This window comes from Lontra canadensis, unplaced genomic scaffold (assembly GCF_010015895.1).
Source record: "Lontra canadensis isolate GAN:19392208 unplaced genomic scaffold, GSC_riverotter_1.0 scaffold89, whole genome shotgun sequence".
In the NCBI taxonomy this organism is placed as follows: Eukaryota; Metazoa; Chordata; class Mammalia; order Carnivora; family Mustelidae; genus Lontra; species Lontra canadensis.
Window position 1 is genome coordinate 7,163,204 of NW_022631083.1, and position 12,863 is coordinate 7,176,066.

At 39.3% G+C, this 12,863-nt stretch overlaps 1 protein-coding gene across 1 annotated transcript in view; it reads right to left on the reverse strand.

Moving 5' to 3' along the window:
• Positions 1–11,209, reverse strand: part of LOC116854242 (persulfide dioxygenase ETHE1, mitochondrial-like) — a 167,661-nt gene extending 156,452 nt beyond the window's left edge. The window contains 2 exon segments of the mRNA XM_032835941.1: positions 9,325–9,386; positions 11,131–11,209. Coding sequence (XP_032691832.1) covers positions 9,325–9,386; positions 11,131–11,209 — 141 coding nt within the window.
• Positions 11,210–12,863: the final 1,654 nt, after the last annotated feature.

The following is a 12,863-nucleotide window of genomic DNA, read 5'->3' on the forward strand; positions in this document are numbered from 1 at the left end:
GAGGTTCTTTTACAAATGAAAAGCACTACAAAACAAAAATTGTAACACATGCTAAAATGTGAGTCAAGGCAAAGATCTCAAAGCCAACAACTGTGAGAGAAAAGCAAGAGAGGTGATTGAGAAAAGAAGTCAGGAGGCACAGAGAGGCTCCAGGATGGAGTTTGGACAACAAGCCTTCTGGGCCAGAGACCCCCTTCCAAGCAGCAGCGGTCAGACCTGCTTCACTCAGAATGCTTCTGAGCTCCACCCAACTCGGAGCAGTTGATGGATATTTTCACACAATTTTTTTTTTCTCACTGCTTCAGTCTCTGATGGCATGGGGGAAAATTTGCTGATTGTCTCTATTATCCAGCACCACTGCTAAGAAACAGAGTTGAATCTGAATTCCCATCCTGGGAGCGCAGCACCCCAATGTGCTTTTGGGTGAGCATGCAGAGAGAGTGGTAACCCCTGGAAGTCATCAGGGTTGTCACTATGGCCTTTGAACTCCTTACCCCTAAGGACTGTTGCCTCTCTGAGGTAGGAAAGAAGACATTTCTGCTCAATGACTTCAAATTTATCCAAGATACCTCACATACTGAGTTGTCCAACTCTCACTTGGCCAGCCTTATCTAACTTAAGATATGCTCCCCATGCACTGGGCCTCAAGATGGTCATTGGAGCTCTCCTAAGTTTGGAATGCTCAATGGTTTTGATCATCTGAAACCGGTCAATGATGCTAGCCACCACCAGCCCCCCAACCCTACAGACTACCTTTTGAAAGGGTTTGGCTGTTTACTTTGTGCTTTCATAGGCATGATTTCTCTTGAGTTTTAATATCATTTTGAGGCAGGTAGGGAAGGAAGATTATATGTATTTTATTACTGAAGAGGCAGTGGTTCAGAGAACTCATTTGATTCATGCAACCAGAATCCCATGTCTTAACAGGCATGGAGTTGGGGCAGATCTGATGATGATTTCCATTCGAGCATCTCCATTACATGCCAAGTCAGTCCTTGTCCTCTAGGGACTCCGAGCTGGAAGAATTAACCAACGTGGAAAATATGAATCTTGAATAGAACATTTTCCAATTATCAACACCAGTGACTGAATACTGATCAGTTTTCCAGCATCTCCCTGTAAAAGTTACCCAGGTAGTTACTGACCCTTATTTACAAAAATACCCCACACAAACAGGTTAGCCAGCCATCATGTTGTTTCCTGCTGTTAAATTATGTTCTCCTGGAGAACACTAAGAAACTAGGCTAGGATATAGCATTGAGAAGTGGGGAGCTGACCCCCGCTCTCCTTGGGGCTGTGGGCAGGTTAACGCTCACCACTGGCAGATGAAACAGGGCTCCTGGGCCCCCACAGAGCCTCCTAGCTACGTTGGCCTTTGCTCTGTGAACTCTGCCCTCTTATTTACAATAGGACATTTCTAAAACAAAACCAACATTTGTGAAAGGTCAGCCGCCAAGACGAGCAGAGACTATCAGTGAAAATGACAGGAAGAAGATAAACAAACTGGAAAACATCTCTCTCAAATATTTACCCAGGCCGCCATTTTGGGATAATGGCCTATGGGGTGAATAGCTAAGATGCTGGAGGGCAAAGCCCCTGCTCTCTCCTCCCTACCCTCAGACATGAAGGGGACTCGTAGAGGCTTACTTGCCTACTGACTGTTCTCTTTATGGGTCTGATTATTTATATATGCTGCTGTCTAGTTTTAACAATTACAAAGGACCATGCTTGGGAAACATTGAGCATCTTGTGAATTCTAGAAATAATTCAAGGTATCACACTAGGGGCTATGTGAGGGGTCGGGTGGGCAGGGAGAAAAAGGCGGGAAGGAAGCATTGCTTTTCTGAACTGCTGGTGTTAGTTTAATTAGGTTTTTCGTTATTCTATTCTATTCTATTATTTTATTTTATTTTATTTTATTTTATTTTAATTTATTTTATTTTATTTTATGGCTGGTCATTCCTGCACAAACAGGAGCAGTGTATCTGGAAAGAACAGCAGCCAGATTGTTGAGCTACCAAAGCCCACTTGTTCCATGGCCTTGCCTGGGTCTCTTCCAACGCAATTTTGTCCTATTGCAAACATCCTGGCCGTAGCGGGGGAGCCCTTCTGAAAGCCATCAAAATGGCCCTGACAGCATGAATCTCACAGGTTAGAGGTAGATTATCACTCAATCCATCAGTGACAGTTCCAGGGAGGAGGGGAACCAGCAGCATTTTAGGTGGCCTGTTTAGTGGAATTGTGCCCAGGATGCATGGGTTCCCAGAGACCCAGGCAGAGGACGTATGTGTTTACTGAGCCCATCTTGAACGCCAGTGGAGGGGATGATTTACTGGGATATATTAGGTGAATCTTATGGCAGCATCTATCATGAGAGACAAACTTCCTCTAGATTTACCATAAGGTTCTGGACTTTGTCTTTGAAATCAATATCATAAGATATTAATGTTTCTATATAGGTCAATGCCAAAGATTTGCGGTGTAGCACTACTAAAATTTATTAATTTATAATAGCAGTAAGGATAATTCCTGGAAATTTTCGCTCTTGCAAGAATAGCTGAAGGCCCTCCCCTTGTTAAAAAACGGGGCTGATTATAATAGTGATCTGCATATCCTGGGGGTTAAATCATTTTCCTTGAAATGAAGCAACTCTAACAATTAAATCCTGATAAAAAGTTGCCTATAACACTGGTAAGGATTCTGTCTCCTGCACCAAACTTAGAAAATAAATTATATTTAATAAGTGAATTTCTTAGGGTTTTGTGAAAGATATTAATAATATCATCTGTGTTATTTCCCTTTTTTTTTTTAAATATCCACTTTCTATGTATTTACACAGTTATCTGTAAATGAAAATGGAGGCATAAACATGTATCATTTACACACGCACACACGCACACCCCACCCACACACAGAGCCTTTCCTCATACAGACTTTGCTTTTTTCTGTCCAATTTTTCCTCCTGCACTCAGTGAACATTGAGGGGGTCTTAGCATTGATATCTATCTGTACTTCTATTACCAGTATGATAGGATACGGTAGAGCACATGTGTTATCAAGAAAGAAGTATGGCAAATAGTTTAGAACATTTGGTTTGGGCTCGAACTAACCTGGTTCAAAACCTGGTTCTGCCCCCGAAAGGGGCCATCACTTTAGGTCACTTATTGAACTTCCCTGAGCCTTGTTTACTCATCACTGAAATTGGTGCCATCATACCCACTGTATAGATGTTTGCACCTGTGCGCATGTGCAAGATGCAGGTGTTCAGAACCACACCTGAATTAAAGTGCTCAGTAATAATGGCGATTACTATTAGCATTAGAATTCTAACCATAAGGCATAAATTATATTAATGCTTTCCACTTATAATATCTTTCCACTAATAATAATTGCTACCAGGGAGGCAAGAGAGCATTATGGAGAGAGGACATGGATCTATGGTTTGAGAACCTGGATTTTTTTTTCCCCCCAAGAAAATGTTTTATTTTCCAAACAATGAAAAGGGGATAACAATACTATAATATCTCAAGTTCCCCTTCTTGTCCTGCATGTTCACGGTGCTATGGTGAGGATAATGAGTCAAAGAAATAATATAGGTAAAAGTTCTTTTTGAGTTGTAAAATGATCTCCAAATATTGGTTATTGTTCTTGGCTGCATGTCATTATCACTGACATATAAGATAGGGTCAATTTACGTTAGATCCTACCCAACAAGTTATCAAATGCGCATATATTTTATATATATATATATATCCAATGGATATATACATTTAGATGGAGTGTTTAAAGATCCTCACAATATGCTACAAGATCCTTTTATGGTAATGGTCCCTTAGAGCTATGGTACGATAAAATTTCAAGGTGATCACTTCCGTGGTCCACAGCAATGAAGGATTTCTATTGATTGGATGAATTAAGAAAAGTCAGGTACATCAACCTATATCACAGGTAATATCTTTAACAGATACTTTTTGAGGGAGAGGTTGTGAAATTCTCATCAGGAGACTTAGGTAGTTTGGGCTCTATCTCCTTCTTTACAGCTGACGATCCAAGGCAAACTACCTTAGTTTCCAAGCCTTCCATTCTTCCGCCTAAGGGTGTCGGGGTGGTCAAGAACACACTAAGTGACCCTTTTTCTAACACCTCTTGGAGCTCTAAGATCAAATCATTTCGTGAAGACAGAGGTGAATGTGCTTACATACAAGGAAGGTGAGAAGGTGAGTATTTTTACCTACTCATATGCATATCACCCAGCAGCTAGAAGGAAGCCTCTCATTTTGAAAGTGGAACTGGAAAAAAAAATATGTGAAATACTTTTGAAAAATTAAAATTAAGGTTAGATTATGCCAATTGACTAGGAAAAAAAAATAACCCTTTGGCTAACATCGCCGTATCCAGATCTGATTCTTAAAATGCAAAGACTCAGCTTTAAATCATGGTTCTCTTAATTAGGGTCATTGCTACAAATGAAAGCTGATTTGGGTGCTCGTCTAATAAGAAAATGCCAGTTACGGTATATTATCAACCCCGACTTGCCAGGCATTGAATTTCCTGATATGGTCTGCTGGGAACCTTAAATGAACAAGAGCAATTATAAGCCTAAAGTCTGCAGCCATTTGTTGGCATTATCTCAGGATAATTTCCCTGAAACATTCATGATGAAATGCAAAGGTAGATAATTTAAAAATCCATTTAAAATAGCTGTGGTATAATTTAAGCTAAGATCTTTCTCTATACTGGACATTACAGCAAGGCCGTGCATTCTGCGAAATGAATCCTTTACAAATGATCTTTTGTTGGATATCATTGCCCTGGGAAGCACTTTAAACACGTCGAAACAATTTTCTTTGGTAGCATGAGTAAAACAAAAACATCAGTACTGTTTTTGTTTAAACGAAGAGAAGCATAAAAGTTCACCTGATCAGGAGTTTGCCAAAGGCTCGTTGTCACCGAAAGGAGAGAAAAAAGTGGTGAACAATTTCACAAGGACATTACTACCTTTTCTCTTTCATGACTTTTGTACGGTGCTAAACTTCCCGTTCCTTTTAAGTTTATTTATTTATTTTTTTACTGCAGTCTCGTTGACATGAAATCTCCTGTTCTTTAGTTGACTTGAGGAGCAAATTAAAAGGGGAAGATGTGGTTATTTTGTGGACATGTAAGTATGGCATCTGGGTAGAGGGAAAACTGATATGACTTTACCGTTAATTTCCATCTCTCAAGTAATAATTCCTCTACCAAATAAGCCCAATGATAAATGGAAACATAATGAAACAAAAGTGTACCTTATAATCAAAACACAGCTGAAATAAATTCAGAAGTGCAGGAATTATAGTTGCCTGTCCAATGGTTTGTTTTCCATTTCTTTCTATCTCTACCCTTCTCTCTTTAATTTCTCCTCTTACATTCTTGGGCAGGGACTGCATATCAAGATTAAGGTTCAATACTAGCCCAATTTTATTGTTGATCTCTCAACCCAGAAAATATGGCTTTATAATGGAAGCCCTGACACAGGCTGTGCTCTAATAAACCACGAGATGGACCAATAAACTACAGCAAGAGCCTATTACGACAAACCATTACTACTCAGGGAACAGAGTAAAATTTATCGTGTTCTGAATCCTGCTGGAGATCTCTAGCCTAACACAGGCGAGTTTGGACTTGGCTCCATGTTGAAGAGAAGCCAGTCCATGCTTAGCCCAGAGGGAAGCCCTGGGCTCCTGAAGGAGGGACCTTTCCTGTAATATCCCATGTGTGCCACATCAAAATGGGAAGTGACTCATCTCTGAAGGACACTTACCTTGGGCTACAACAGAAAAGACCTATGGGTCATAGCTACTATTGGTTCTAAAGTGAACCCCTTGAGAGATGGCTAACATATTGTTTTCCAACTACGGTGGTGTTGTGGTAGTCTGTGACCTTTCCTTCATCCCAGAAACTACTTGGATGGGTTCCTTTAGAAGTGGTGCTCTGGTCACTGCTTCTTTGTCCCTTCTCATGTCTTCAAGTCCCACAGTACATCTCACCCCTAGTATTGCAATCACTTAGCAATGGCAACTTGTTGAGAATGGTCATTTGATGTCACCCACGGTAGAATGATGAATCAGAATTGAACCTGCTGCCCTCCAGGCCTATGTTGTGACCCTTGAACTTGTTCTTCTTCCAAATATCAGGTATTGGTCAAACACAGAGTCATTGTTATGTCCAGTATAAGGCTCATCATTTCTGGTGTTGAACTCCCAGTTCTTACATTTCTAAAATGGGCTTTCCGCAAGATGAAATGCAAACAATTTCAGATTCAAGGACATGACACCTGGGTGACTACTTCCATCAATGTGAATCTCCTGCCCTTATCAGACTGTAGTGGCTTTGATTTTGATTCATCGTAGGATTGTGCCTCTTGGTTTTGCCCCAATGAGGATTTAATTTCTCAATTGATTTCCCACAATTGGACATTGATCATTTTTTTCTGAATCATTCCCTGTGGTACGGTTCAGTCTTGGCATCCAAACGCCTACCTTCTCTTGGTTTTACATTTACCTTTTGATTTCCGAACAGTCCTGCCCCTGCCCTCAGCACAAACAAGTCATACCAGTTCCACTTTGACAAGTGGTGACGTTTGGGATGGAGTGGAACTCTGTTTACCAAAGGCTGAACAAACTGTGTATCTATATTTAAAGCAAATTCACAGACGAAAAGTCTAACATCATCATAAAATAAAGCTCCAGCCACTGTTTTATGCATACTTGCAAATTATACACTAGAAACGAACAAAAAAAATAAAAGAATGCAACCGTGGTGAGTCAATATTGCTGTACAAAGATCTTTCTTTATGACTTTGTCATCTTTTAGCTTGTTGGTTGTTACAGTAAATAATTAGAGGCAGAGCAATTCCGAGCCATTTTATGTGAACGTTGTTAAAGGAAATAAAGGTGAAGGCAGACAAACATAAAAACTACTAAGAAACCATGAACAGAAATGGCTAATTATAGAGCTTCTATTAAAATGCATTTTCCCCTTTCTTGAAACAGAAGTTTTGTTTGGTAATTAACAGACCTACAGGTCCCATTACATTCTCAGACTCTGAAGGTATTGCTCCCTCTGTCTCTTGCTGCCACATTTGTTCTTTCTGGGTCTTCTTCCCTCGAAAGTTTTGCTGATCTTATAACTGAGGGGTGGAGTGAAGATTGGGGTAGTCACCAGAGAGGACCCACTGGGGTGGGGGTGGGGGCGCTCTCCGGTTGCCTGTGCAGTTTCCCTGCTTTATTTTTATTTATTTATTTTTGTTCTTTATTTTGATTTTGTTTTTTTATTTTGTTCTTTATTTTGATTTTCATAGTACGGAGATTCCATATCAGGGTATGGTTTTAAAAAACAAAACCCTCGGATGCAACATATGTATGATTAACCCAAACAGGTACTCTATCTCTAGACATATATTTATCTTTTAAAACAGATGATTCCATTTAACCCAGGCCCTTTTTGTGTCTTCCAATTGAAAGGCATGAAGTGCAAGCAATTTCTACAACCATGAGTCCAATTCATAGCTCAGGAATGCTCAGGTTATAGTGAATTGGAAAATGAGACACCTCACCCCTTTTCCTAAGGAGGTTTGTCTTTCAGAGGATGCTTCCCTACAAAGACATCTTCTTGCCTTAACCTTAGGGACCCAGGAAAGAGCCCAGTGGACTCAGGATTCTCCTCTCAGCCATGAATGGTGGGGTAAGGGACAGGCAGACTTAGCTTTGAAGGCTTATTGGAAGAAAGCTATGTGTCAATCCATCTTCAAAGGAGAAGGGGTCTTGTCCCAATGACATTCTGACTGACCACAGGCCATTTATTTAGCTCCTGACATCTTCCGGTGTTATTCCCTGGCAAACAGCTCCCCTGAATACTCCTCTGACCAGTGTGCAAAACAATTCATTTCAGATAACCTGCACTTATGCAAACCCAAGATCAAGAAAGAGATGTGGTGGGAAAAATTCAGAACTTACGTATTCTGAAAACATCAGAGTTTTTTTTTTTTTTTTTTAAGGTCTTATTTTAGTATTAAGAGACTCATTTTAGTAACGAAGGACAGGTCAAGGCTTAATATAGAGTGAAATTATTTTTCCTTTCCACTTCTGAATTGTAGATTTCTTTAGTATGGATCTTGCGCATAGTAGGGCCTTGGTAGATTCTTGCTTTGGGATTTTTGTTTTTTTTAAAACACACCCTGAGAGTGAAAATAAGAAAAGAAAACAGAGAAAGGATTCAGTGTTAACATTTCCCTGTCTCATTCCACGGTCACAAACCTGCTGGAGTTGAGACTATGGGTTGGAAAATTAAGGAGGAAGACAGACCCTTATTCCTTTATGCAGTGAGATTAACAAAACGGGTGGTTGAGGGAGGAGGAAACAAGTGTCTGTTACTGGAGAACAAGGTCTGATCTGCCCTGGCAGACTAGTAATGAATAGCATGTTAATCCAGGCAGAGCCACAGAAACTCCATAATCTAATTGAAAGTAGTCCTTGAATGCCAAGAATTCAAACTGGACCTAAGTTCCCTTGCCGGGCTCCCCCTTCAGAGATTCCCTTACCATACCGGCCCATGGGAGGGCAGAGTGGACTGCCCTGTGGCCTTCTCATGGGCTGCCTGCCTGTGTCCCAACTGTAACTTTACCACTAGGGCCAGAGATTTATTCCTGACATCTGCCACAGGTCCAAGGCTGGAAGGGGACCAGAGTGCCCAAAGCTGTTGCCCAGGAGCTGGGCTGGTTCCCTGCACCCTTGACTAGCCAGACTTCTTAGACTGTTATCTGAATGTCCTTATTTCTTTGGCCCCATCTGTGGCTTCTTTCTTTCTTCCTCTCTCCCTCACTTCCTTTTTAATTTCTTCTTTCCTTCTTTCCTTCCTTCCTCCCTCCCTCCCTTCCTTCCTTCCTTCCTTCCCCTCTCTCTCTTCTTCCTCTCTCTCTCTTCTTTCTTTCCTCCCTCCCTCCCTCTTTCCTTTCTCTCTCTTCCTTTTTCCTTCTTTCTTTCTCCTTCCTTCCTTCCTTCCTTCCTTCCTTCCTTCCTTCCTTCCTTCCTTCCTTCCTTTTTTCCTTCCTTCCTCCTTCCTTCCCTTACTTTTCCCTAAACCCTGAGCAATAATTTGATTCTTGTGTTGTTTTAATTCCTGAGGTTTAGCTGATTCATAACCTCTGTAATCTCAGGGCTTAGCATTTTTCTTCCCGAAGAATCTAAGTGAACAGGCAGGAATCCATCCACATCATGGGCTCCAGTCACCCCTCCTTTCATCCCGCTCTGTCCCACACATGCCCTCACTGCTCTGCTCCTCACCCACCAAGGCCGGCAGCAAGAGGTCGACATCAAAGCTCGCTTGCAGCCCGCAGCTTGCCTCTAATGCTGGCATTATAGAGGGAAACGGAGTGTGTGAGCGAGGGGCCGAGAGAGAAAGAGAGTGAGGGAGAACTACCCGATGGCTTGAATGGCCTCTCACACAGAAAGAGCCTGAAGAATAGAACAAAACCTTCAATTCTCCCGCTCTTTGTAATAAGCCTGGGCAGAATGGGCATGTGTGGTGCATAGCTGAGTTTGAACTGCATTAGCACTCTTTCAGTTTACAAACAAGAGGCCTAATTTAGAAGAAAAATCTCCTATCTGATTATTTCTTTGTGTTCATCCATGTGGAAAAAATGTCTGTTCAGGGAAGGGGGTGGGGTATTGAAGGTGGCTTATTAACTCTTCAGGCTGAATCATGATTGTGAAGGGCAATTGGGAGATCATTATTCATCCTTAATTTCCAGACTAAAAAATAAATTAAGGATTGCTAGTCTTAAGCACTATATAAAAATATTAAGCAGATCTTATTGTCACTCTGCCTAACCAGCTTCTTTACAAGCAATGCAGCCAATACTTGCAGTATTTGATTAAATGCCTCCTTTCTCTTAATTATGTTTTATGGCAATACAAGAGGATGCAATTAGGGTCACTGATAGACAGAAAGCTCCAGAGAATTTCTTGAAACCTCTCTGGGTTAGCAAAACCATCACAGGTGCTGATTCCCAGGGTCCTAACTGGCCGCAGGTTTTTCAGAGGTCCTCAGCTCAAATGGGTTGGGAGAACACAACTGGGAGCTTCATGAGAAGGACAGATGATGGTTAAGTTGTGTTTTTTGTTTTGTTTTGTTTTGTTTTTTTTAATGTCCGCCAATGCTAGAAGTCTCTACTGGGAAGAATTGATTTCTCAATAATGAAGGAGGAGAAGAAAGACAAAAAAGATTGTAAGACAAAAAAGATTGAGTGCATGGTAGACAAAGAGTTGGTTTTTCTTAAGATAATATCTGAGTCTTTCCTAAGTTAAGTGAGATAGAACTATATTATGGAAGAATATCCCTTCTTGCATTTTGAACATAAAATATGCTTTAGGGAAAGATAAACCCAGATACTCGTTTTAGAGGGTGTATGGTCTTTCCCCGTAGACAGTTGTGTAGATCATTCTCATACTGTCATCTTTTCCCTAAATTCTTAGAAGCTTTTCTGAAGTTGAGTAGCCTGGGGTCTTACGAATGTGGTTCAAACACTGCACAAAGCCACGGCCTTAGGAGGACATTAGGAGGATTTAACCATTTATAGCTGGAGGCAGTCTCTCATCTATAGACGGGAATGAGAACTTGAATAGGGATGCCAAGCTTGGAAAGTATCTTCATTGAAGATCAAAATCTAGAGGAAGTATGATTGGTCCTCAGCATTTCAGATGTGTTCTTTCTCCAAGGCAGGAGGAATGCAAAGGTATTTCACTTCACATGTGACCACTGATTGATTGGTAGTGGTTACTTTTTTCATGCCTTACTCAAATGGCTAGGTTACCTATACAATCTTGAATACAGATTTTGAGAGTAGACATTCTTGTCTTACTCCTGCCCTTAGGAGAATAACATTTAGTCCTTCACTTAAGTATGGTGTTAGCTATAAGTTTTTGTACATGCCCATTATCACGTTGAGGAAGTTTGCTTTTATTCTTAGTTTGCTGAATATTTTTAATCAGAAATGCATTCTGTTAAATGCTTATTTAACATTTGTATTGAAATCAACCTATAGTTGTTCATTTTGGGTTAGTTAATATAGTGGAGTGCACTGATTGATCTTACCTTGTAGATCTTTTTCTACATTGTAGATCTTTGATGTAAAGTTGGCTTTGCTTTCCTTTAATAATCCCCACTTGGCCATGATGTGTTATCATTTGCAAATTATTGGGTTGAATCTGCTAAAATGTCTAGAATTTTTGCTTCTTTATCCAAGAAGTCTATTCTTATTTATTTTTCTTTTATTGTTATTTATTTGTCACAATCTAATCTGTAGGTAATGCTGGCCTCATAAAATACATTGGGAAATATTATTTCCTTTTCAATTTTCTAGAAGAGCTTGTGAATAATCGGTATTATCTCTTCCTTAAATATTTGGTAATATTTACTCAAGCAGTCATCTAGGTCTTTGCTGAAAAGTTTTAACCCTAAATTTAAATTTTTCAGCACATACAGGCTGTTCTGATTACCCATGTCTTCTTAAATAAGTTTAAATATTTTTCTTTTCTTTTCTTGTTCTCTTCTCTTCTCTTCTCTTCTCCTCTCCTCTCCTCTCCTCTCCTCTTCTCTTTTCTTCTCTTTTCTCTTCTCCTCTCCTCTCCTCTTCCTTTTCCTTCCAACTCCATTTATGGTGATGAATTTATCGACATAATGTTGTTTGTAATATTTCCATATTATCCCTGTAATATCTGTAGAATCTGAAATGATGTCACCCCTCACATTCCTGATATTTATAATGTGTGTCTTCTCTCTTCTTTTTTGCTGATAAGACTAGATAGAAGTTTTATGATTTTATAGCTCTTTTCAAATAACCGGTTTGGCTTCATTGATTTTATCCCATTTTATATTATCTATTTAATTGATTTCCACTCTGATTTTTAATATTTTCTTTCTTCTTCCTACAGTTGTTGGACTTTGCTCTTATTTTCCTACTTTTTTTAAAGGTGGAAACTGAGATAATTAATTTGATACATTTCTTTTTATTATAATGTAAGATGTTAATTGATATAAATTTCCCTGTAATTATTGCTTTAGAAACATCTAACATTTTGATATATTGTGTTTTTGTTTTAATCCAATTCAAAATACTTTCTACTTTTCCTTTTGATGGGTTATTTTTATGTATGTTATTCTGTTAATATCTTTGGGGATTATGCAAATATCTTTTTGTTAGTGATTTTTATTTATTTCCTTTGTTGTCAGAGAACTTACATGATTTGCTCTTTGAAATTTCGCCCACACTTTTATCCATATATTTTCCTTTTTCATGGCCCAGAATATAGTATATCTTGGTAAACATTATGTGCATACTTGGAATAAATGTTGTTGAGTAGATTTTTTGTAAATGCCAATTAGATCAAGTGTATTGACAGTGTTGTTCATTTATATTCTTACTGATTCTTCTAATTGCTTTATCACTTAGTAGGGAAGGTTGGATAAATCTCCAGCAATCACTAGGGTTTTGAAAATTTCTCCTTGCAGTTCATTCAGTTTTTGATAGTTGTATTTTGGAACTCTGTGGCTGGATACATAAACTTTTAGGATTTTTATGTTCTGTTTAGGAATTAACCCACTTATAATCAGGAAATGTCTCCCTCTATCTGTAGTAATATTTTTTCAATGAAGCCTACTTTATCTAATAAGAAAATAGCCACTCCTGCTTACTTTTGACTACTTTTAGCAGAGTGTTTCTTTCCCAATTCTTTTTCTTTTAGTCTAGTTTGTGTCTTTATATCTTATTTCCTGTTGGATCTTGTTATTTTATCCAAAAATAATAATTTCTGGTTTTTCATTGGCTC